General features: G+C 41.5%; 1 protein-coding gene across 1 annotated transcript; it reads right to left on the bottom strand.

The window, feature by feature from the left end:
• Positions 1 to 3,213: 3,213 nt before the first annotated feature.
• Positions 3,214 to 27,045, bottom strand: letm2 (leucine zipper and EF-hand containing transmembrane protein 2). The gene is made up of 10 exons (XM_033013847.1): positions 27,036 to 27,045; positions 24,380 to 24,431; positions 14,431 to 14,866; positions 13,013 to 13,156; positions 12,189 to 12,326; positions 11,229 to 11,432; positions 8,980 to 9,099; positions 7,547 to 7,663; positions 6,994 to 7,107; positions 3,214 to 4,159 (listed from the first exon to the last, which is right to left on the bottom strand). The coding sequence occupies exons 2-10, from the start codon at positions 24,424 to 24,426 to the stop codon at positions 4,106 to 4,108; spliced, it is 1,374 nt and encodes a 457-aa protein (XP_032869738.1). The 5' UTR covers positions 24,427 to 24,431; positions 27,036 to 27,045; the 3' UTR covers positions 3,214 to 4,105.
• Positions 27,046 to 27,254: the final 209 nt, after the last annotated feature.

Raw genomic sequence — 27,254 nt, 5'->3', positions numbered from 1 at the left:
GCATGCAATGACTGCTTGAAGTCTGGGATTCATGGACATCACCAGTTGCTGGGTCAGGGTGTATTCTCTGGTGATGCTCTGCCTGGTCTGTATTGCAGCCATCTTTAGCTTATGCTTGTTTTGGGGCTAGTCCCCTTCAGTTTTCTCTTCAGCATATAAAAGGCATGCTCATTAGGTTCAGATCGGATGATTGACTTGGCCACTCAAGAATTGACCATTGTTTAGCTTTGAAAAACTCCTTTGTTGCTTTAGCAGTATGTTTTGGATCATTGTCTTGCTGTAGAATGAACCGCTGGCCAATGAGTTTTGAGGCATTTGTTTGAACTTGAGCAGATAGGATTTGTCTATACACTTCAGAATTCATTATGCTACTACCATCAGCAGTTGTATCATCAATGAAGATAAGTGAGCCAGTACCTTCAGCAGCCATACATGCCCAGGCCATAACACCCCCACCACCATATTTCACAGATGAGGTGGTATGCTTTGGATCTTGGGCAGTTCCTTCTCTCCTCCATACTTTGCTCTTGCCATCACTCCGATATGTTCATCTTTGTCTCATCTGTCCACAAGAACTATTTCCAGAACAGTGGATGCTCTTTTAAGTACTCTTAAAGTATTATTAAGATAATGATGATTAATTTCAGATAGCCCTTGCTTTCCCATTCTCTCTCCATCCCCTTCCCCTTCCCAGTTCTCCCACTAGTATTACTGTCTCTGCGTACATTCTATCTTTGTCCCACCTCCTCCACTCACATCGGTCTGAAGAAGGTTTCGACCCGAAACGTCGCCCATTCCTTCTCTGCCTCACCCGCTGAGTTACTCCAGCATTTTGTGTCTACCTTCGATTTAAACCAGCATCTGCCGTTCTTTCTTACACTCTTTTAAGTACTTCTTGGCAAACTGTAACCTGTCCATCCTATTTTTGCGGCTAACCAGTGGTTTGCACCTTGCAGTGTAGCCTCTGTATTTCTGTTCATGAAGTCTTCGCCGGACAGTGGTCAGTGAAAAATCCACACCTGACTCTTGAAGAGTGTTTCTGACCTGTGAGACAGATGTTTGGGGATTTTTCTTTACTATAGACAGAATTCTTCTGTCATCAGCTGTGGAGGTCTTCCTTGGCCTGCTAGTCCCTTTGCGATCAGTGCTCTCGTTCTTCTTAATGATGTTCCAAACAGTTGATTTTGGTAAGCCTAAAGTTTGGCTGATGTCCCTAACAGTTTTATTCTTGTTTCACAGTCTCATAATGGCTTCTTTGACTTTCATTGGTACAACTTTGGTCCTCATGTTGACAAACAGCAATAAAAGTTTCCAAAGGTGATGGAAAGACTGAAGGAAAGACTAGGTCCTGAGAGCTCTCTTATACCTGCATTAAGGAGGCAATTAAACACACCTGAGCAATTACAAACGCCTGTGAAGCCATGTGTCCCAAACATTGTGGTGCCCTGAAATGAGGGGACTATGTATAAAAACAGCTGTAATTTCTACATTGTTAAACCAAAATGTACAAAAATGGCCTTTATTAAAATCTGACAATGTGCACTTTAACCACATTTGATTTTTTCTATTACAAATCTCAAATGGTGGAGTACAGAGGCAAATAAATAAATGATGGGTCTGTCCCAAACATTAAGGAGGGCACTGTATATTATCTGTTTTAAAATGTTCTTGAGTTTTAGGAATCACCAGTCAAATATTAATATTTCATAGTCAATAGTCAATTTTATTCGTCACGTGCACAGTAAAGTGCAGTGAAATGAATTTACCAGCAGCGGTACAATAAAAAAGAACACACAATACACAATAAAATTGAACACAAACATCCACCACAGCATTCTTCACTGTGGTGGAGGGGACAAAGTACAGTCAGTCCTCCTCCACTTTCCCCCCTGTGGTCGGGACCACCAACCTCCACAGTCGCCGCTGCGGGCGGCCAGATGTACAGACAAGGTAAGTCCCGAATTGGTGCTTCCCTACCGGAGACCGCGGCTTCAATATGGTGTAGGCCGCAGGCCGGCGGTCGAAGATCTAAAGTCCCCGCCGTGCCGCTGTTAAAAGCACTGCAGACAGCGACTTCAAAAGATGTTGTAGGCTGCGGGCTGGCGGTTGGAGCTCTCCTCCAGGGATCCCCGGCGAGGGATCCCGCTCCGGATGGTAAGTCCCGGCCCCGCCCGCGGTTAGAAGCAGGCCGCGGGCCGGCGGGAGGAGCTCTTCTCCTCCGGGGTCCCCAACGAGGGATCCCAGGCTCCAGACGCCGTGCCAGCTGGAGCTCTGCAGACCACAGCTTCAGGTTGCCATGGGTCAGCGATCGGAGCGCTCCCTTCTGGCGATTCCCGGAGAGGGCTCGCCAGCTCCGCGATGAAAAAGTCTACGCTGCGCCCGCTGCTGAAGCCCCGGGCACGTCTCAGGGAAAGGCTGCACCAATCCTCTGTGTTAGGCCGCGAGGGAGGCGACATGGAAAAAGTCTCCTCTCCATGGAGGAGGCGACCGAAGTGGTTTCCCCCTTAACCCCTCCCCCCCCCAACACCACCCCCCCACACAACACACTGAGAAACATTAAAAACACACATTGGGACACACTAAAAAAACAAAAAATGTAGAAAATGACTAACACGCTGCTGTCAGGGCAGCCGGCTCGCAGCGCCCCCACCCACCTGCTTTCTGCAGCTGTGGTGGAATATTGTAAAAGCAAAGCAATTATACTCTGGTTTGTGTAATCAAGTGAAGACTGACATTGTTGCACAATGCAACTTAGAATGGTGCAACACGGGTTAAATAAAGTACACGGCCAGTTGAATTAGCAGGTAATTACTACTAATGATTATTTTCAATATTTGTATGTATTTACAAATGCAATCACTGCCAGATAGGAAAACAGCAGGACTAGATTAGAGTTGCCACTTGTATCCTCCAAAGCCAGGTGGCAGATGCTTTATGTTAACTCACTGGTGCAAACATGCTCATCTCATGCAGGTGAACTTACACAGGCTGTGGGTCTGGTGCAGTGAACCAGAATGTAATCACTGATTAGGTATGGCTCCACCAATCTATTTACACTCATTTAAAGGCTGTGGATCATAGAGTCAATGTTTTGTTAATAACAAATGAAACCATATGTTTCCTTTTGCATGAACGTGCTCACTTTGCCCTTGCAACATTACCAGTGTGTTGGCTCATCACCTCTTCGAACAACTCAAACAAATGCTAGACAGGTTTACAAAAGAAGGCATGTATTTAGTTATGAATTAATAAAACAGTACATCTCCAAATTGGAAAGGGTGAGACAATTCTTTTGCAACATTTCTACAAACCAAACAATAGCAGATAAGCAAAATTCATGTTCAGCACCAGACAAAATAACTTCAAAATCTTGCATTCTGCGATAAATTGCCTTCCCTGGGTATTGATAATACTTGGGGTGTTTGGCAAAGGAACATTTCTGTTTAGAGTGACCTGCTTAGCGGGGCATCTAGCTCACAGTGCAGTCGACCAGCACAGTAGCAATCCCTGTTTAAAAGGCCGCAGTACGAGCCACAGCATGAAGTTTATATGCTTTCTATTTGCCCTGGTCTCTGCGATAGGTAGCTGCACCAAGTCAGTATAAATATGCCAGTTATGTCGTAACAATTAGCAATTTTTAAAAAGAGATCACACTGTAAGGTGTGACTTGGGTTTTGTCCGCCCCATTAAAACGATACATTGCGTGAATTCATTCATGAGATGTTCCAGAAGGTTCTGTTTATACACTGTAGTGTGGACTTTCTGCGCATTGTGCAGTTACAGGAGTGGGGTTATTTAACCTGGTTCCAGTTCCAATAGCAGTGCCTGATGTCAAGTGAGAAAAATCAATAGCTTACATACACATTATTATTTTATGATTGCTTTGCTTTTTCTCAGGTTGGACGTGGCGTGATGATTCTGCTCGGATGCGGCTTTCGTACACAGGTGACTGTGTAAGTGATATCTCATGTCTAAACAGCAATGAAGCATCAGTCAAGGCGATATCTCCAGCCCATTAATGTCCATTGGTATAGTTAAATTGGTCAACTGGAGAAAAGAGGCCACTCTGCTTTAACAGCATGTCCACGGTGACGAGATCCTTGCATCACGAGCCGTTTGCACTGGCCTTGCTTTTCTGGGACTCTTTCATTTCTTGAGTCTGGAAACAAACCCAGGGATTTACAAAGACATGAAACTTTCCACAGCACTTTGCAACCAATCAAGACTGTAAGTAGCTGGATGGTGATGAGGGTAAAAGGAGAGCAATTTAAAACATATCTGAATGACCTGGATCAGGAGCTGCTCAAAAACACCAGCGCATGGACCCAACTTTGGACTTTTTGTAAATGCCGCCAAAATATGGCGACTCGTGCATTTGTCATTAATGTCAAAATAATTTCACTGTGCAATGCACAGGTGACAATAAAGCATCACTGAACTGTCCCACATTGGGGAAAATGCTGCATTTTAATTTTAGTTGCAGTTCAGAGAGGATAAATCCAGGAGGAGGGACAGGGATTGACCTCTGATCTTCACTTCCCTTCCCTCCCAAGGCCAAAACACCATCTCACCACCATCTCTGCACTTGCAGTATATACGCCAACCATAGAAACATAGAAAATAGGTGCAGGAGTAGGCCATTCGGCCCTTCGAGCCTGCACCGCCATTCAATATGATCATGGCTGATCATCCAACTCAGTATCCTGTACCTGCCCTCTCTCCATACCCCCTGATCCCTTTAACCACAAGGGCCACATCTCACGCCCTCTTAAATATAGCCAATGAACTGGCCTCAACTACCTTCTGTGGCAGGGAGTTCCAGAGATTCACCGCTCTCTGTGTGAAAAATGTTTTTCTCATCTCGGTCCTAAAGGATTTCCCCTTTATCCTTAAACTGTGACCCCTTGTCCTGGAATTCCCCAACATTAGGAACAATCTTCCTGCATCTAGCCTGTCCAACTCCTTAAGAATTTTGTAAGTTCCCCCTCAATCTTCTAAATTCTAGCGAGTACAAGCCGAGTCTATCCAGTCTTTCTTCATATGAAAGTCCTGACATCCCAGGAATCAGCCTGGTGAACCTTCTCTGTACTCCCTCTATGGCAAGAATGTCTTTCCTCAGATTTGGAGACCAAAACTGTACGCAATACACCAGGTATGGTCCCAAAACTGCAGTAGAATCTTCCTGCTCCTATACTCAAATCCTTTTGCTATGAATGCCAACATACTATTCACTTTCTTCACTGCCTGCTGCACCTGCATGCCTACTTTCAATGACTGGTGTACCATGGCACCCAGGTCTCGTTGCATCTCCACTTTTCCTAATCGGCCACCATTTAGGTAATAGTCTACTTTCCTGTTTTTACCACCAAAGTGGATAACCTCACATTTATCCGCATTATACTGCATCTGCCATGCATTTGCCCACTCACCCAGCCTATCCAAGTCACCTTGCAGCCTCCGAGCATCCTCCTCACAGCTAACACTGCCCCCCAGCTTCGTGTCATCCGCAAACTTGGAGATGTTGCATTCAATTCCCTCGTCCAAATCATTAATATATATTGTAAATAGCTGGGGTCCCAGCACTGAGCCTTGCGGTACCCCACTAGTGACTGTCTGCCAATCTGAAAAGGACCCGTTTACTCCTACTCTTTGCTTCCTGTTTGCCAGCCAGTTCTCTATCCACATCAATACTGAACCCCCAATACCGTGTGCTTTAGGTTTGTATGCTAATCTCTTATGTGGGACCTTGTCGAAAGCCTTCTGAAAGTCCAGATATAACACATCCACTGGTTCTCCTTTATCCACTCTACTAGTTACATCCTCGAAAAATTCTATAAGATTCGTCAGACATGATTTACCTTTCGTAAATCCATGCTGACTTTGTCCAATGATTTCACCATTTTCCAAATGTGCTGCTATCCCAACTTTAATAACTGACTCTAGCAGTTTCCCCACTACCGATGTTAGACTAACTGGTCTGTAATTCCCCGTTTTCTCTCTCCCTCCCTTTTTAAAAAGTGGGGCTACATTAGCTAACCTCCAATCCTCAGGAACTACTCCAGAATCTAAAGAGTTTTGAAAAATTATCACTAATGCATCCACTATTTCTGGGGCTACTTCCTTAAGCACTCTGGGATGCAGCCTATCTGGCCTGGGGATTTATCGGCCTTTAATCAATTCAATTTACCTAACACCACTTCCCGGCTAACCTGGATTTCACTCAGTTCCTCCATCTCATTTGACCCGCGGTCCCCTGCTAGGTTATGAACAGCTTTCCTTTTTACAGATGTCCATAAGTTGGAAAACACACAAAACCATTCAATATCGTGACCATACCTACATATTATAACATTTAAGAGACAGGTACATGAATAGAGGGTGATGAATGGTTTAGAGGGTTATGGACCAAGCGCGGCGGGCAGGTGGGATTAGTATAGATGGGGCATGTTGGTTGGCGTTGGCAAGTTGGGCCCAAGACCTTGTTTCCTTGCTGTGTGACTAACTCTGAAATGCTTGTTTACATTACCCCTTTCTCCCTGCTTTTTTAGGAAGATATAGTGTGTATAGTCCCTTAGAACTGGCCAAAACAAAAAAACTGCTTAAAGACCACTTTGTAAACAAGTTCAGGGACAGATTCAAACAAGTGTGCGAGAAGGTCAAAATAACCGTTTTTTCCATGCGCTGCTTTGGAATAATGGCGCATTTTCAACACATAAATTAACATTTATTTACTGTCTTTCGCTGTCTGGTTACAATGGTACAGAATCATGATGTTCCATAATGGATTTGTGTTCCAATATATATTACTCCCATAATATTTATGGGAACTCAATCATATACATGGGGTGTCCGTAAGTCAAGCGTTCTTTAACCTTGGGCACGCTTTGCACAAAACTGTGCGTGCTGATTTTTACTTTTAATTGCTTGCTGCCTAAGATTTGGCAGAATTGGACCTTGCTTCACATGCTACATGTTGACCAGACACATTCGTACCTTGATGTTTTCCAGTGTTGCGGCCAGGTCACGAGATCCAGAGCTCGGTGGGGTTGGTTTTTCAGCGCTCTCTTTGCCTGGTGGCTGTTTGTCCGGGGAAACAGTAATGCCCAGCTGGTTGTAAAGACCACAGCAGGTAGAAATATTAAAGATAACTGGTGTAATCACATGCTCAATTGTAGCACTCTTCAGTATATAAACACAATTACTAAATACTACTTTCCCTGCGGGAAAAGGGGGCATCGTAAAGTGGTAATTAGTAAGTTACAATCACCACATTTAAAAGATATGTGAACAGGTACATTATTACACTAGTAATTTAGGCAAATGCATTAATACTTTCTCCCTTAGAAGTTTCTACAACAGAGAACTTTGTAATAAACTCAGTCAGGTTCAAACAAGGTCAAAATTGCTTGTTTTTCCTGGCTTCACCTTGCAATAATGACATATTTTCATACACATTGTGTTCTCATCTCATTAATAACTTTATCTGAGCAAAACCAAAGCAGATATTAATATTTTGCAAAAGAAAGCAACCACAAAGAAAACCCACCTGGATGATTGGGACTTTAACGGCAGGAGTAATTGGTTTGACGTCGGTCAGGTACATAGCACGGGACAACAGCAGCAGCGACGGGGGCACATTCTCCTTCAGATGCAACTCCAGCCACTGCGGGGAATTGAGACATTTAATTTCTAAAACTTTAAACAATTATTCACTCTCTTTAGAAACATAAATCACACAACAAACAGTGTTGATTAGCAAAAAGCATATTTGCGTTGTTGTACCTCTTTTGGGAATTCTTTTGCAGCAATGAAATCTGATAACATTTTCTGGGATGCGAGAATAATCAGCAGATTCAGAAATTTGGAAGCTGAAATTAATGCTTTTGATTATAGCATGTGAATCCCATCCATTCTAGGAGAAGCAGATGGCACCCATTCTGTTCAAAGTAATGCAATGTGTGATCTTCGGTCTCCTCCCACATGCCAAAGACGTACAGGTTTGTAGGTTAATTGGCTTGGTATAAGTGTAAATTGTCCAGGGTGTGTGTAGGATAGTGTGCGGGGGGGGTCTCTGGTCAGTGCGTACTCAGTGGGCCGAAGGGCCTGTTTCCGCACTGTATCTCTAAAACCTAAAACTAAATAATTTGAAAGCTGGTCTTCCATCCTTGCAGTCGGTCTGCAGGTGGACTGGGAAGATTGTTTCACTGTTCTCTTTAGTTACCATGCACATCAATACTGTACTCTGTGATGGATATGTTTATAACTGTCATCAACCAGCATAAAATATATATACTGTACACTGTCTAGAGGTCTCAAAACAGAGACCAAAGGAAAACAAGGAGGATTTGCCTTGGATTTTAACCATAGGGCCATGCTCTTGAGGAAGCTCGAGATTCAGAAGAATGGGGTCCCTAAAAGATCTAAAGAATGGAGTAGGTAAGTTACTTTAATTTGGGTTGCTGTGCACAGGCCGACTCGAGGCCTCTCAGACTTCAGAAATCTCAAGAGGAAGCCTTTAAGAGCAAGGACTCAAAGGGCAACTTTTTCCACACAGGGTGGTGTGTATATGGATCAAGCTGCCAGAGGAAGTGGTAGACGCAGTTACAATCACCACATTTAAAACAAATGTGAACAGGTACATGGATATGGAGGGATATGGACCAATGAAAAAGAACAACAGCAGCCAAAGTTGGAATGATATCTGTAAAAGCAATGCAGGGGGTGAGACTGTAAGGAAATATGAATCTGGTGTGTTTATCTCCCTACCAGAGTCCCAGATTTTCACTATAAACCTTCAGGCCATTACAACTTAGCTAATAATAAATGTTAAGTAGTAGTATGAATGTTTGAAGACATGAATGTTCGACAGTAGTGTAATATGTCACACAAGGTGTATTTTGTACTTGATTCAATGTCAGCAGGTGATCCTTCAACGTAAATGCTGCAGTCATTTCTCAGGTTGTGCTCCATGTTCATCACCTGAGTGAGCTGCTGCCGCAGTTGCTTTTCCGTCAGTCCCAATGATCTCATACCCCTCGCTCTACACGCTGTCTGCAGTTCCGACACGGTCAAAACTTCACAGCCTTCTTGGGCAATCATCTGCGTCAGAAACACAATGGTAATTATTGATAACCGAATGCAAAATACTCCGTCACTGAACTCTGTGCCAAAGTGCCTATATCCTGTGCTATACTCTTCTATGCCAATACTTTATCTGATACTTTAAAATAAATAGTTTTACAAAAATGGCAAAAAGTCATATACTACATAACGATGTATATGCTGACCATCTGCATTGATTCCATTCCCCAGCATTTAGTTGGTCGCCTACAGTGCTGTAGCGATTTAAATGCTTATCCAGATGCTGTGAGAGTATCTGCCTCCTTCATACCCTAAGAGGTCTACCTGAAAGAAAATCTCCCTCAAACAATTTCCAAGCCTCTTGCTTCTTACTTTAAATCTGTACCTGCTCTTGAATGTCTACAAGAATTACACGATGGAAACGAATGTGAAATTACTTTTGCCCTTTGTAAAACTATTTATTTGTAGATATCAGAGAAAGTAGCTACATAGAGCATAGAACAGTATAGCACATGCCCTTTGGCCCACAATGTCAGTGCCAAATATGATGCCAGGTTAAACTAATCTCCTCTGCCTGCAAGTGATCCATATCCCTCCATAACCATGTCCCTATCAAAAAACCTCTTAACTGCCACTGTCATATCTACCTCCACCCCTGACAATGTGTTCCAGGCACTCACCACACAGTGTGTAAAAAAAGTAGTCCCATACACATCCTTTAAACTTTTCCCCTCTCACCGTAGAGCTATGCCTTCTTGTCTTTGACATCTCCATCCCTGGGACAAAAGAGCTCAGACTGTCTCCCCTATCTATGCCTTTCATAAGTTGAAATACTTCCTTTAGGACCATGTTTGTAAGGTGAAACTACCTAGAAGTTAATTAGGTATGTGAATCAGTCGCCAGATGACATATTTGGTTGTGGGCCACCCATTTTAAGACAGAAAATTCAGCTGCGCCTGAGGACCAAGGACCTGGGCATTTCCAAAATGAGGGTAGAACTTGTATTTAAACAAGGAACTGCAGATGCTGGTTTACAAGCTAAGACATAGAGTGCTAAAATTGCTAATCAGGTCAGGCAGAAACTCAGAAGAACATGTCGATAGACAATGTTCCGGGTCAAGACTTCTTCAGACTGATCCGCCTGAAGAAGGGTCTGTCATCAGTCTAAAGAAAGGTTCCGACCCCAACTGTCACCTACCCCATATTCACCAGAGATGCTGCTTGACCCGCTGAGTCTTCTAGAATGTGTCTTCTAGACTGTTTGTGTGCTGGGGCAGAAGGAGTGAAAGCTCTTTAACTATGTTAGCTGCTTTCCTGAAGCAGTATAATTGGTATCATTGGTGGGGAGTGTGGTTTGTGCGATGGACTGGGCTCCATCCACAAATCTCTGCAATTTCTTGTGATCTTGGGCAGCACTGTACCAGAACCAATTTGTGAGGCAACCCGACAGTATGCTTTCCATCACCCAATGCTGGAAGCACAAAGATAGACACAAAGTGCTGGAGTAACTCAGCGGGTCGGGCAGCATCTCTGGAGGTGACATTTCGGGTCACCTTCTTCGGACTGAAAGTAGAGGATGGGAGCTGAAGAGCTGGAGCGAGAAAAGACCAGGATCAAACAGGGCGGTGCCTGGTAAACCCTTTGTTGGCTAGGGAAGGTGTGATCTCAAGAAACAATGTGGAGAACTGTGGAACTGTAAAAGGACTATGGTGGCAGAATGGGTCGAGGGTGATGGGAGGGGAGTGCAAGTAGAAGTTACTTAAAATAGAGGAATTCAATGTCCCTACCGCTGGGTTGTAAGTTACCTGAGCGGAATACGAGGTGCTGTTCTTCCAATTTGCATGTGGCCTCACTCTGGTAATGGAGGAGACCCAGGACAGAAATGTCAGCATGGGAATGGGAAGTATACCATCTGTCCAAGCGCAAAGCAATGCGGGAAATAGTTACAAATTTCTGGAGTGGTCCATTCAGAAACCATCACAATTATCTCTCACTGATGAGAAAAAGTCTGACTTTTTCCTAAAGGCTTGGCAGTGGGAAAAAAGTACTGTGCGGTTGAATTTCTCGAAAGACCGGTTAATGTTTTGACTAGGTTGCTGTCACAACCTTTTGTTGAGCAGCCTGTGGTGAGAGTAATTTTCTCTTACTTCATCATCTGCTTTTATGAATCTCAATTCCATTTGGAGTTGGAAGCGAAGCAAGTTGTTTGTACCAATGGGCTGCAGTTCCAAAAGCCTGCAGAGTGCCACCAGTTGAGGACGGTTGAGATGTTCCAGCGTTAACTCGTCTTCAAAGAGTTTGGAGAAGCGTACTATGTCCTTTGTACTTGGATGTTCTCCCGAGTGTCGCACCTGCAGATCGAATGAAAACAACCACAATCACAATCCCAGTGTCGCACTTCCCTCATTCCCTTTTATAAAATGACGTTTAATCCAAAGTGAAAATAAAAGACTGGCACAAGAGAGCAACAGGTCTGCTGGAGGACAAGCAGCATCTGCAGAGGGGGAAAACAAACTGTCGACATGTTGCATCGAGATGGTGCATCATCTCCACTCAAAATGTCACCTAAGTAGTTGAAGTGTCTGTGATAGAATATAGAACATAGGATAGTACAGCACAGGAACAGGCGTTTCAGCCCACAAAGTCCACGTTGAACACAATGCTAAGTTAAACTAACAGCACCCATAGCCAGGATCGAATCCGGGTCTCTGCCGCTGTAAGGCAGCAACTCCACCACTACACCATTGTGTTGCCCTAGGTGGATTGTTAGAATTGAGATGAGGTGAAATTTCATAAAATAGATAGTTGCAAAATTTTGGAATACTTTTGAAGTGCTGAGAATGCTGAGAATGCTCTGTACTTTTGAGAGTGCTGAGAATGCTCTGTAATTGAGTTTAATTGTTGAATTCAAGAGAGTTTTGGACACAAAAGAAATTAGGGATTTTGTCAATCAGGCAGGAAGGTGAATAGAAGGCAGAGATCATCCGGAATCTTATTGAATGGAGGAAAAGACTTCAAGGGACATGTGGCATACTGCCACTTCTATGCTCTCACACTTTGACTAGATATGTAATAATGCGGGATCTGTGTGAATGGTTGAAGCAAACCTTCTGCAAATAAGAAGAAAACTGTTGGGCAGCTCCTCCACTTTCTGTTTTATTCCTTTTGGCCATTTCCACAATAGTTTCCTGGAGAAATTTTGCAATTTCAAGTTTTGCTGCCATGGTCTGCTTCTGTTTTTGTTCCTGAAAAAAAAAACAAATGACCAAAGCCTCATATTTCATGCAATCATATAAATACACATATAGTACATGTCACATGATATGAGCACTCTTATTCAAATGGATATTCCATGTAAACAGTACGATTATTCGTAATCTCAACAGGACCATAGCATAGATCTCTTTTTTGACCGTCTGTGAATTCAAGTCATTGCAAATATTCTTGAAGTGAAAGAGCCATCACAGTGAAATACACAAATTGCTCAGAGGATCGTGCTGCATCTTTTGAGAACACAGGTAGATGACACTTTGGGTTGAGACCCTCTTCAGACTGATTCTGGCTGGGGGGAGGGGGGGGGAAGAGGGAGATTAGATAACTAGAAGAGAAGAGTGTTGAAGCGAAAAAGCAATCAGAATATGTTGGTGCCAATGCTCAAGTAGCTTTTTTATTTTAATAGTACCTCATGATGACAGAAAGGATGAAGTGAGCAAGTTCTTCCATTCTGGTTTACCTTCTGACACTATAGAGCTAAAAAGTATTAGCTTCACTATTAATCCAAAAACACCTTTGTTTAGGCTGGTAGCTCCTCTCTCACTCTGCTTTCCAGACACTCCTTTCTGCCAAACATTCTCACAGACTAACATCTTTCATCTCAGTTAAACATTCCATCAAATCACAAGCTTTTGTGTAAAAAAATATTCTCACCAACCCGACTCAATTTTGTCTCAAACGTAGATGGCAACATCTCAGGAAACAGCTTTAAGACGACGGGGAGCAAAAACTCCATAAATGGCACAATCAGGAATATTACGAAAGGAACTAGACGGAAGAGGTCAACACAGGTCCGCAGAAGCTGAAACAAACAGGTAAAAATGCATGAGGTGTGTACCATCAACAGCTTACCTATAGATTCCACTGTACAACGACTATGCTGCAACAGCACTGGTGTGATGGAACATTAACTATTTTAGTTGTTGTCTCACTGCTTCAAAAGCCAGTTATATCCATAGCCTCATCAGGCTATGGCTACTGGAGTCTGGAAAGATTAATGGAAATAATCCTTGTTTGAATAGTGGCACAGCAGTAGAGTTTCAACCTTACAGCACCAGAGACCCAGGTTCGATCCCGAGTACGGGTGCTGTCGGTACGGAGTTTGTACGTTCTCCGTGTGACCCCGTGGGTTTTCTCCGGTTGCTCCGGTTTCCTCCCACACTCCTAAGACGAGCAGCTTTGTAGGTTAATTGGCTACAGTAAAATTGTAAATTGTCCCTAGTGTGTAGGATAGTGCTAGTGTACAGGGTTCGCTGGTTGGAGTGGACTCTGTGGGAGAAAGGACATGTTTCCGCTTTGTACCTCTATAAGAGTGGAGGCTGCTTGGCCTGGTATCTGGAAAGGAGTTGGCAAGAGCAGGACAAAGATCAGAATTGTGCATACATCTGTTTATCAGTGGTGTAAGAGGAGGGGTGGAGATATATTTAATCCAGAGTAAATCTATTTTCATATCACAGTACGTTATAGAACAGAACCATCAAGAAACGTCTTTAAAATCAGTTCTATTTTGATTTATTCAACATAAATTATTGATTGAAAGCAGTAATAATGAAAGAAAAAAATCAAGTTCTGGAACCACAAGATTGCCATTTACTTGACAGTAACATTGAAGAAATTCATGGGTCTGTATGTAAGGTGGGAGGGAGATGGGGCAGGATGCAGCACACCCAGCTCATAGATGCAGAATAATCACTGAAGTGAGCAACCAGGAAAATCACTGACAAAGTGCTTCCATAATACAGCAGGTCAGGCAGCATCTCTGGAAGACATGAAAAGACATTTCTGGTTGGGAGATTTCTTCAGACCTGATCCGAAGCTTTGCCTATTCATATCCTCCGATACTGCCCGACCCGCTTACTCTAGCACTTTTAGCCTTTTTTATTTGTTAACCAGCATCTGCAGTCCCTTGTGTCTTCAGACCACTGATAGTGTCAATGTAGAGCTGGAGTGTGTGCACCAAAATAGGGGAAAATATGGAAAATTAAAAAATACTACTCCATTTCAATAATTATTCAAATAAAATTAAATTACGTCATTTATGTTTGGGGAGTTGATCGTAGCGGAGATCCTACATACCCTTCGTCTTTCTCTGCGGCTGAGCTGGAATCCATGCAGTAATCTTGACAGTATCCTTGTTGCTATCTTTATGTCGGTCCAAAGTAATCGGAATCCATTGTAATAATGTTTCAGTTCATTTACAATTCTTTCTTTCCAGGATTTTTTCACAACAGCCTTTTCATTTGTTTGCGAAAGTAAACCTTTTTTTCCAATACTTGGTTTGTCAGTGTGTTTGTGGGCGGCTTGTTTACATTCTTCAAGCCATCGACCTGACTGGTGGAAGTTACACACAGGTACTAAAGAGGTACAATTATGAGGTAGATTGCAAAAGAGAATAGAAGGAATCCTCCCAAGTTCTTCAGTTCGGAGATTTAATCTGTTTGAATGAAAATCATGGAAATGCAGAACCACCACTGGTCTGCACCAAGTGTTGTGCATAAAGCTGTTTGCTCCTCTGTTTCAAAACAAAAGTATTTTAAAATTGAAGATACAACTATAATACATAAAGATAGTTGATTAATTTGAGAACCTAGGCTTTTGTTTACTTTTCTTACAAAAGTGAGGCAGAGTAAACTAATGCATTGTCAAGTCAAGTCACTTCTATTTCTATCGCACATTTAAAAAACAACTCTCGTTGGCCAAAGTACTTTACATTGGTGGAGGTACTAACGTTGTACAAGATTGGTTCATAGATTAAGTACATACGTAAATACATACATATAGACCTCCCTCAGAGAACGTCAAGTTCAAGTTCAAGTTCAAGTGAGTTTATTGTCATGTGTCCCTGTATAGGACAATGAAATTCTTGCTTTGCTTAAGCACACAGAAAATAGTAGGCATTTACTACAAAACAGATAAATGTGTCCATATACCATGATATAAATATATACACACATGAATAAATAAACTGGTAGTGCAAATAACAGAAAGTGGTTGCTAATAATCAGAGTTTGTCCGAGCCAGGTTTAATAGCCTGATGGCTGAGGGGAAGTAGCTATTCCTGAGCCTGGTTGTTGCAGTCTTCAGGCTCCTGTACCTTCTACCTGAAGGTAGCAGGGAGATGAGTGTGTGGCCAGGATGGTGTGGGTCTTTGATGATACTGCCAGCCTTTTTGAGGCAGCGACTGCGATAAATCCCCTCGATGGAAGGAAGGTCAGAGCCGATGATGGACTGGGCAGTGTTTACTACTTTTTGTAGTCTTTTCCTCTCCAGGGCGCAAGAAAGGCTTGAGAGTAAAAATGAGTTTTGTCTCGACTTAAAGGAGTTGATGGAGGGGGCAGTTCTGATGGGAGGAGGGATGCTGTTCCACAGTCTAGGAGCTGCAACCGCAAAGGCGCGGTCGCCCGAGCTTATGCCTAGACCGCGGGATGTTCAGTAACCCCAAGTCGACATCTAGTAGGGAGCATAAATCCTGTCGCATTCAACATTTTTGCTTAGAAAAGGATGCAAACTCAGTGGATGACAAGGTTTTTGATCAAAGTGACCAATTTGATTAATAACTCCACGGCAAAGTCGTCAGAAGTTTAGCAGAAATACGCAAGAAAGATAAACAAAAACACTTAATTTTCAGAAAGAATTTTGTTCAACATTGTCTATTGAAACTGCATCCTCATGATAACGACCTCCACACAGAGTACATTCACTTAATACATGGGTGATTGTAATCATTCAAAATGTCTAACAGAGAATTTTAATATCTTGCATTTTGTTAAATACATCAAGAATCTGTCAATCTCCACTTTAAAAATATCCATTGACTTAGTCTCCATGGCCTTCTGTTACAATGAATTCCACAGATTCACCACCTTCTCCTCTGCATATCCTTTCTAAAGGTATATCCTTTTTCTTCTGAGGCTATGGCCTTTGGACCCAGACACTCCGACTAGTGGAAAAACCTTCTCCACACTCACTCTATCCAGATCTTTCACTATTGGGAAGTTTCAATTATGTTCCCACTCATCCTTTTAAAGTCGTGTGCAGTCAAAAGCTCAGTATATGTTAACGCAATCATTCCTGGGATCATTCTCATAAACCTCCTCAGGAACCTTGCTCACAATACTCCACATGCAGTCTGACCAGAGCCTTATAAAGCCTCAGCATTACATCTCAGTTTTTATATTCTAGTCCTCTCAAAATAAAGCATTTAGCTTCCTGCCTACCGATTCAACTTGCAAATTAAGCTTTTGGGAATCCTGCACCAGCACTCCCAAGTCCCTTTGCACCTCTGATTTCAGAATTCTGTCCCCATTTAGAAAATAGTCAACACCTTTATTCCTACTGTCAAAATGCATGACTCCACACTTTGGTACAGTGTATTCCATCTGCTACTTCTTTGCCCACTGTCCTAACCTGTCCAAGTCCTTCTGCAGAGTCCCTGCATTCTCTACACTACCTGCTCCTCCACCTATCTTTGTTATCATCTGCAAACTTAGCCACAAAGCCTTCTGTTCCCTCATCCAAATCATTGATATACAACGTGAAGAGTAGCGCCCCCGACACTGACCCATGCGGAACTCCGCTAGTCACTGGCAGCCAAACAGTAAAAGCTCCCTTTATTGCCACTCTTTGCCTTCTGTCATCCAGCCAACCTGCTATCCATGCTAGCATCTTCCCTTTGATACCATGGGTTTTCATCTTCTTTAGCAGCCTCACACGCGCACCTTATCAAAGGCCTTCTGAAAATCCAGGTAAACAATATCCACTGACTCTCCTTTGTTGAATGAATGAAAACTTTATTGTCATTCAGATATACACCTAGACACAGACACAGTTTATCTTGTTATTTATTTCCTCAAAGAATTCCAACAGGTCCGTTCGGCAAGATCTCCCTTTCTCAAAACCAAGCTGATTTTGGCCTATTTTATCATGTGCTTTTAAGTACTCAGAAACCTCATCGTTTATAATGGACTCTAAAATCTTACCAACCACTAAAGACAAGTTAACTAGCCTATAGTTTCCACTCTTCTGCTTCATTCCCTTTTTGAACAGCGGAGTGATATTTACAATTTTCCAATTGTCTGGAACCACCCCTGACTAGTGATTCTTGAAAGATCACTACTAATGCTTCCACAATCTTTAAAGCCACATCTTTCAGAACTCTGGAGTGCTGTCCAACAAATCCAGGTGAGTTATCCACCTTTAGACCTTTCAGCTTCCCAAACAGCTTCTCCTTACTTATAGCCACTGCACCAACTTTCACCACCTGACTCTCTTGAATTTCAGGCACGTTGTGGGCTACTTCCACTATGAAGACTGATGCAAAAAAAACATGTTCAATTCAGCCATTTCTTTATTCCACATTATCACTTTTCTAGTATCATTTTCCAGCGGTCCAATGTCCACTCTTGCCTACGATAGACACAAAAAGCTGGAGTAACTCAGCGGGACAGGCAGCATCTTTGGAGAGGAGGAATAGACAATAGGAGCAGGAGTAGGTCATTCGGCCCTTCGAGCCAGCACCACGGGTGCTGGGTGACATTTCGGGTCAAGACCCTTCTTCAGACTTCTGTAGAGATGCTGCCTGTCCCGCTGAGTTACTCCACCTTTTGGTGTCTATCTTCAGCTAAAAACCAGCATCTGCAGTTCCTTCCAACACATTTTATCCACTCTTGCCTCTTCCTTACTAATTATGTATCTGAAGAAACTTTTGCTATCCTCTTTTATGGACTTTCTGTTGCTTTTTTAAAAGGCTTCACAATCCTCTAGCTTCCCACGCATCTTTGCAATGTTATGTGCCTTCTATTTATGTTTTATGCTGTCTTCGATTTTCCTTGTCAGCCACGGTCGCCTCATTCTCCCCTTAGAATCTTTCTTCCTCGTTGGAATGAAAAGATGCTGCGCCTTCCAAATTATTCCCAGAAATTCCTGCCATTGCTGTTCCAAAGCCATTCCTGCTAGGGTCAGAGTCAGCATGGATTTACGAAGGGGAAATCATGCTTGACTAATGTTGTGGAGTTTTTTGAGGATGTAACTAGGAAAATGGAAACAGAGAGCCAGTGGGTGTAGTGTACCTGGACTTTCAGAAAGCATTTGATAATAGATTAATGGGCAACATTAGAGCACATGGTATTGGGGGTAGGGTGCTGACATGGATAGAAAACTGGTTGGCAGACAGGAAACAGAGAGTAGGGATTAATGGGTCCCTTTCAGAATGGCAGGCAGTGATAGTGGGGTACCGCAAGGCTCGGTGCTGGGACCGCAGCTATTTACAATATACGTTAATGATCTAGATGAAGGGATCAAAAGTAGCATTAGCAAATTTGCAGATGACAAAATGCTGGGTGGCAGTGTGAACTGTGAAGAGGATGCCATGAGGATACAGGGTGACTTGGACAGGTTGGGTGAGTGGGCAGATGCATGTCAGATGCAGTTTAATGTATCCATTTTGGTGGCAAAAACAGGAAGGCAGATTATTATCTAAATGGTGTCAAGTTGGGAAAAGGAGAAGTACAACAGAATCTGGGGGGTCCTTATTCATCAGTCACTGAAAGTAGGCATGCAGGTATAGCAGGCAGTGAAGAAAGCGAATGGCATGTTGGCCTTCATAAGAAGAAGAGTTGAGTATAGGAGCAAAGAGGTCCTTCTGCAGTTGTACAGGGCCCTAGTGAGACCACACCTGGAGTATTGTGTGCAGTTTTCTCTCCAAATTTGAGGAAGGACATTCTTGCTATTGAGGGAATGCAGCGTAGGTTCACCAGATTAATTCCCGGGACGGCTGGACTGTCTTATGTTGATGGAATGGAGCGTCTGGGCTTCTATACTCTGGAATTTAGAAGGATGAGAGGGTTTCTTATTGAAACATATAAGATTATTCAGGGTTTGGACACACTAGAGGCAGGAAACATGTTCCCGATGTTGGGGGAGTCCGGAACCATGAGGCCACAGTTTAAGAATAAGGGGTAAGCCATTTAGAACGGAGATGAGGAAAAACTTTTTCACACAGAGAGTTGTGAGTCTGTGGATTTCTCTGCCTCAGAAGGCGGTGGAGGCCGGTCCTCTGGATGCTTTCAAGAGAGAGTTAGATAGAGCTCTTAAAGATAGCGGAGTCAGGGGACATGGGGAGAAGGCAGGAACAGGATACTGATTGTGGATGATCAGCCATGATCACATTGAATGGCAGTGCTGGCTCGAAGGGCCGAATGGCCTACTCCTGCACCTATTGTTTATTGTAACATTCACCACAAAAGTGAAAAAACCATAAGAATACAATCACCTTCAATTTTTTTAACGTCTTGAATTGTGTTTATAATTTTCAACTATTTCCTTTAGAGAGTTTCTCAAAAATTCTCAGAATCACAAGATTCTCAGAAAAAGCAAGTCAGGATCAATCATGCAATCTTGGGAATAAGAAATAAGCAGAGCTTAAAGGCAATGGATACTGGTACAAATTATCTTACTTCAACTAATGGTTAGGATAGCCATCCATCTCTCTCTTACATCAAAGACCAGACCTTTATTTATATTATTAATCTGCTTTTCAAGTGGCTGTATAAATTCACTGCAACAATGGAAAAGATTTAAAATACAGCCAGCCCCCAGGTTACAAAGCACCTGATTTGCAGAGAGCTGATTTACACAAATTCTCCCATGTCAAAAATAAACTGCTTTGAAAAAAAGTTATTCCAACCCACAAAGAACACTGAACTTTTTCCTCAGTTCTCGGGAACATGACCCTTACATAACTGTACTCCAGCGATAAAATGTATAGTTATCTATAGCTGCCTGACAAATAAAAATCTTTGAAAATTCTAAGTTCTACTTGTTTTATGCTTTTGAAATCAAGCAGATTTTATCTCTGTAAAATTATTTTAAAACCTTTTTCAATTTTATAAACTTCTATAAAGTCAACCCTCATCCGCCAACCCTTCAGCAAATACAATCCAAGTTTGGCAAACCTCTCCTCATTAATAATAATCCATGCAATATTCTGGTAAACCTCTTCTGCACTCTCTCCAGAGCACCCACATTTCTCTTCTAATGCGGTGGCCAGAACTGCACACAGTACTCATTTGGTCTAACTAAAGTTTCATACAAATGTAAACACAAGAGACTGCGGATGCTGGAATTTTGAGGGAAAAAAAGTGCTGGAGGAACTCAGTAGATCGAACATCATTTGTGGTGGGAATGAACAGGCAATGTTTCGGGTCGGGACCTTTCTGAAATCTGAAGAAGGATCCCAACCCGTAAAGCATCTATCATAGATGCCTGACCCACTGAGTATCTCCAGCACTTTTGGTTTTTTTTTGTTGCTTTTCTACAACTGTAACATGATTTCCCAACGCTTTACTCAGCATCCCATTGATGACGGCAAGATTGCCACAATGCCTTATTTACCACCCTATTTACTTGTGCAGCTGCTTTTACTGAGCTACAGACTTGCTCCCAAAAGAGCACTCTGTACATCAAAGTTCCTAAAAGTCCTACCATTTATTGTATACTTTCCTCTTGCATTTGACTTCTTAAAGTGCATATTTACACCTTACACTTTTCCAGGTTAAACTTCTTCTGTCATTTATCTGCCTACATTTCCAATTGCTTTATATCCTGCTGTATCATGACAGACTTCTCAACCATCCATAACTCCACCAATTTTTGTGTCACCTGCAAACTTACGTATCCGCCCACCTACATTTTCATTCAAATCATTTATATATAAAATCGCAAACAACAACGATCCCAGCACAGATTCATGTGGAATACCAGTGGTCGCACTCTTCCATGCTGGAAAGCAAATGAGATAGGGTAATCAGCTAGATAAATAATGTCAAAGGGTTGTCTTGTTTACCCTTATTTTCTGATTGAAATTATTTACCTCACTGATTACATCTGATTGGACTCAAGCATATAATCTAATATGACACTAATTGCTATACCGAGGGAGCATTGCATTACGGGATCCCATTACTCAAATGAAACTTAAAACACAGTTTGTCCTGCCTTCTTAGATGAAGAGCATAAAAAGGCTGACAAACTAAATCAGCAAGTCGTAGTAGAAACAAGGAAACACAGATGCTGTTTTATTTTAAAAAGTCTCTCACTTCCTTTGGGACAATATTATGTAAAAATCCCTGACAGATTTCCCACCTTTCCAACAGTGGTTGGTATTTCAAAGTTCTTTGGCATGTTTTTAAATATTCAGGGGCATCCCAAGAATGTGAAGGGCAAAATGCCAAGCTGACATAAATAAGGTGCTAATAGCTGCCTTTGTTTGCTCTCACTAAATATCAAAGAGTTTCTGCTGTCGCCTGTACACGCCTCTCACACATTCGGTTGCACTGAAGATGAAAATAGCTAAAAATAGAAAAATATTCCCTCTAGAATGAAACCTGTCTGAACCAATAGTCTGAATTTTAATGGTGTAATCACTTTAACAGTTGAACCATCAAGGATTCTTGAAAGGAAGCATATTTCTGGGGGAAACAAGGATTATTTTATTTTATTTTCAAAGAGATCAGTTAGCCTGATATCGGTAGTGGGGAAGATGCTCGAGTCGACTATTAAGATGTAATAGCAGCGCATTTGGAAAGCAGTGGCAGGATGGATTTATGATGGGGAAATCATGCTTGACTAATCTTCTAGATGATTTTTTGAGGATGTAACAAATAAAATGGATAATGGTGTATCTGGACTTTCACAAAGCATTTGACAATGTCCCACACAAGAGATTAGTGTGCAAAATTAGAGCACATGGTATTGGGAGTAGGATATTGACATGGATAGAGAACTGGTTGGCAGACAGGAAGCAAAGAGTAGGAGTTAACAGGTCCTTTTCAGAATGGCAGGCAGTGACCAGTGGAGCGCCGCAAGGCTCCGTGCTGGAACCCCAGTTATTTACAATATATATTAACGATTTAGACGAAGGAATTAAATGTGACATCACCAAGTTTGTGGATGATACAAATCTGGGGTGAGCTGCGATGAGGATGCTATGAGGCTGCAGGGTGACTTGGATAAGTTGGGTGAGTGGGCAGATGCATGGCGGATGCCGTATAATGTGGATAAATGTGAAGTTATCCACTTTGGTGCAAGAACAAGAAGACAGATTATTATCTGAATTGTGTAGGAAAAAAACTGCAGATGCTGGTTTAAATCAAAGGTGGACACAAACTGCTGGAGTAACTAAGGCAGGCAGCATCTCTGGATAGAAGTAATGGGTGACACTTTGGGCCGAAATCCTTCTTCAGACTTGTGTCAAATTAGGAAAAGGGAAGGTGCAATGAGACCTAGGTGTCATTGTACATCAGTCACTGAAAGTAAGCATGCAGGTGCATCAGGCAGTGAAGAAAGCATGTTGGCCTTCATAACAAGAGGATTTGAGTATAGGAGCAAAGAGGTCCTACTACAGTTGTACATGGTACTGATGAGACTGTAACTGGAGTATTGTCTGCAGTTTTGGTCTCCTAATTTGGGGAAGGACATTCTTGCTATTGAGAGTGCAGCATAGGTTCACCAGGTTAATTCCCGTGATGAAAGAATATGACGAAAGAATGGATTGACTGGGCTTATATTCACTGGAATTTAGAAGGATGAGAGGAGAACTTATACAAACATATAAAATTCTTAAGGGATTGAACAGGCTAGATGGAAGAAAAATGTTTCCCATGTTGGGGGAGTCCAGAACGAGCGGCCACGGTTTAAGAATAAGGGGTAGGCCATTTAGGACTGAGATGAGGAAAAACTTTTTCACCCAGAGAGTTGTGAATTTGTGGAATTCTATGTTATGGAAGGTAGTGGGGTCCAATTCATTGGATGTATTCAAGAGAGAGGGTAGATATAGCTCTAAGGGCTAACAGAATCAAGGGATTTGGGGAGAAAGCAGGACCAGGGTATTAATTCTGAATGATTAGCCATCATCATATTGAATGGCGGTACTGGCTCAAAGGGCCGAATGACCTACTCCTGCACCTATTTGCTATGTTTCTTACTTTTCAATATTCATTGGTTTGTTTAGGAAAAGGAAACAGCTTCCATGTCAATAAAATTATTGCCTTCGCTATCTTTAATGGAGGATCATAAGGTCATAAGGAATAGGAGTTGAATTAGGTCATTCGTCCCATCAAGTCCCATTCAATCATGGCTGATCTATCTCTCCCTCCTAATCCCATTCTTCTGCATTCTCCCCATGACCTCTGACACCTGTACAAATCAAGAATCTATCTATTTCTGCCTTAAAATTATCCACTGACTTGGCCTCCAAAGCCTTCTGTGGCAAAGAATTTCACAAATTCACCACCCTCTGACTAAAGAAATTTCTCCTTCCCAAATCTCCATCCTAAATAAACATCCTTTAATTCTACGGCTATAACCTTTTAGTTTCGTTTAGTTTAAAGATACAGCAAGGAAACAGGCCCTTCGGCCCACCAGGTCCGTGCTGACCAGCGATCCCCGCACATTAACACTGCCCTACCCCCACTAGGGACAATTTTTACATTTGCCAAGCCAATCAACCTACAAACCTGTACGCCTCTTGTCCTACTCTCCCACTAGTGGAAACATCCAATCACAAATTTTTACTACACCCTCCTTTAGAATTTTCAAAAAACCCTTATACTACTGGCACCCAGTGGTTTGAAAAAGAAAATTGCTCGTGGCATGCATCATTTATGCACTGTCAGAACTTTATAAATGAATATTGCTGTACTTTACTCAGCATTGAGAATTCACGACTTCCATCAGTCATTGTATACATTTCCACCAGATGAAGGATGAGAATGGAAACAAGACATGCAAAAATGGGTGCATAAAAATGAGAGCCATAATCATATATTTATACCTATTAGAATGTATTGCATACTTGAACTTTGACAAAAAAAAAATGAGCAGTTAAAATTAGCCTGACTACAAACATGCAATTAGTTTTTAAAAAACAGCATCATGTGACTAAAGCAGAATTATAAGAGTGCATTAGACAAGGTTTCAAATGCAACAGTAATATAACTGATCTTAATACGATGGTTGTCCATCTTACCTTGATCTGGCCATAGAGGCGAATAGGGAATAGTTGAAATAAGCCATATCTTCTGTAAACAGAACATGTGACCCATAAATGATATATTTAGAAAAGATCTATGTGAATGAATTCTAAAATCCAATAGATATACCAATAATAGGTTTAGGCAATATTTTACTTAAGGCGTTGTTTTAACCTGTACATGGTTAGAAATGTGGTACAATATTTTATTCATTCTAAATATGAACCATGACTATAGAGGCAACATATATATATTTATAGTCCTGCTTCTTCAAACACAAATTCAGCATTAAAACACATAGCCCAAATGTACAATAAAGTGTATTATTATTATTATTATTACTGCATAATGCACAAAGAACCACAGAGTTGTAACTTCATCCTGTACAATTAACAGGGGCTCATTATACAGAGTGAAACAAAGTAAGAGTTTCCTAATCATTCTCTATCACAACCCAGAGATTCATCTGCAGAATCTGCATGAAAGGTAGGACAGAAGTGACGCTACATCAAGTAAATTGTACCTAATATCATTAGTAAAGAGCAGAGAAAAAATTTAAATAGTTGAAATAATATTTTAAACTCGAAATATAGAAAATCATTGATTAAAAATAACAAATTAAGAATTTAGGTTTAAACTTGAATTTGTTTTATGTCCTGCATTTGAAAAAAATAACACTCAGGAGGGCTGATTCTACAATCAGACAATTGTGGCAAAATTGTATCTCCTGATGTTAATTCATTACCAATTATTATTAACGCCTGTAACTTCTCTGAATCAGCTATATCAATAATTAGCAAAAAAAAAAATGTTTACTTAAAAATGAAGAAAATTCCTAAATACTTTGTCTCTGTAAGGCAGTAACAATTCACCCAAGTGAATTTACAGCATTTTGTAATTCACAATAGCAATGGTATGTTGATATATTATCATCCAGCAAGTTGTACAATAAAAACAAATGAAGGTAATTGAGAGCTAAGAACTAAACTGGGTTTAAATTTGATGGTTCTCTTCTTGCCCTCAAACAAGCCACAAGTACTGCTCATCTCGGAAGGACAACTATTTGGGTGACATTCAGAAGGGCAGACATCATTTTATCACTGCAAGGAATCAATAATTTCAGGTTGAGGAGGTGAATTTGGCATAAAATGTAAGAAGTTTTTTTAGGTCTAAGCAGTAAAAATGTGTAATTGATAATTCTTCTATAATTGCTTTTCAAATGGAATACTGATGATGTAATTATAAAAAGCTATTCACTGGCAGCAACAATGTAATAAATAGAACGTTTGTTTTTTTTGCTGGATCAGCTCAACATAATCCTTGTGCAAGAGTTCAGCTTTTGCAATTTTATTAGGATTTGTCAATCATTTGAAAATTTAAAGCATTGCCCAGACACTCAGAGATGAATCTATATGCTATTTAAAAAAATGTTTGGTAAACAACATCACATATTATCAGAAATAACGAGCTCATTTAAAAAAATATAGATTATTCCTACATTGAATCTACAGTAAACTGCATATATTTTCAGATCCCATCATCAAATACACAAAAACAAATGTAAAAATGGGTTTCAAGACTTCTGCTTTCAATTAAGTAAATGGAGGAAGCCACCGCCCTCCGTCTTACATAATTAAATTTACAACACATGCAGAATGCAGGCTGATATTGGGCAAATATATATGACAGCAAACAAGCTTCTGTTTCAAGCTTCTGTTAATCAGATGTTAATGCACAGACTGGGACTGTCTAAAGTTATTTTGATGCTCTCACCTTAATTGGTAGAAAATGAATCAGCCACAGTGACCCCTTGCTTTAATTGACCAAACAATAATTTCCAATTTGCTTTTGATTAGATGCACAATTTATATTATAAGTGAAAGTAATGATTAAAAATCATGATGGAAGAAATGGAGAATGTCTATTACTCAGTCATAGAGCATTAAAACAGGCCCTTCAGCACAACTTGTCCATGCCAACCCATATGTTTATCTGAGCTAGTCCCATTTGCTGTGTTTGGCGCATGCCTCTAAACATTTCCTATCCATTCATTTCCAAATGACCTTTAAACATTGTAATTGTACCTGCCTACAGCTTCTTCTGGCAGCTTGTTCTATGTACACACCATCTTCTGTGCAAAAAGGTTGCTCCTCGGGTCCCTTTTAAAATTTCCCCACAAACCTCTAGTTTTTAACTCACCTTCACAAGGAAAGAAACTGGGATCATCCATCTTATCTACACCGCTCATGGTTTTATTTACACCTATAGGGTCATCCTTCAGCCTCCTATGTTCCAAACAAAAACCTCCCAGCTTCTCCTCATAGCTCAAGCCTTCCATTCCCAGTAACAACCTCATGAATCTTTTTTGCACCTTGCGCAACATAATAACATCCATCCGATTGCTGAGCAACCAAAACTGCACACAATACTCCAGGTGTGGTGTCACCAACTGCTTATACAGTTCCAATTCCTGTACTTGATGCTCTGACTGACCGATGAAAACAAGTGTGCCAAACACCTACTTCACCATCCTGTCTACCTATGTTGCCACTTTTGGGGAACTATGTACCTGTACCCTTAGGTCTATTCATTCTATAACACTCTCCAGGGCATAACCATCTACAGTGGAAGACCTGTCCTGTTTCAACTTACCAAAATGCAACACGGCCTGCCAAACATAGAAACATAGAAAACAGGTGCAGGAGTAGGCCATTCGGCCCTTCGAGCCTGCACCGCCATTCAATATCATCATGGCTGATCATCCAACTCAGTATCCTGTACCTGCCTTCTCTCCATACCCCCTGATCCCTTTAGCCACAAGGGCCACATCTAACTCCCTCTTAAATATAGCAAATGAACTGGCCTCAACTA

The sequence above is a fragment of the Amblyraja radiata genome, chromosome 39, assembly GCF_010909765.2.
Source record: "Amblyraja radiata isolate CabotCenter1 chromosome 39, sAmbRad1.1.pri, whole genome shotgun sequence".
Taxonomy (NCBI): domain Eukaryota; kingdom Metazoa; phylum Chordata; class Chondrichthyes; order Rajiformes; family Rajidae; genus Amblyraja; species Amblyraja radiata.
The sequence above is the reverse complement of the archived record's forward strand: the minus strand, read 5'-3'. Positions and strand labels throughout refer to the sequence as shown.

Excerpts from the sequence above, each read along its gene's own strand:
- letm2 (XM_033013847.1), bottom strand. The coding sequence starts at position 24,426 with ATGGCTTATTTCAACTATTCCCTATTCGCCTCTATGGCCAGATCAAG. Across the intron at positions 14,867-24,379 it reads GCCTCTATGGCCAGATCAAG|AGGAGCAAACAGCTTTATGC; the intron begins GTAAGATGGACA and ends GTTTTGAAACAG. Across the intron at positions 13,157-14,430 it reads GCCGCAGAGAAAGACGAAGG|CTTCTGCGGACCTGTGTTGA; the intron begins GTATGTAGGATC and ends TGTTTGTTTCAG.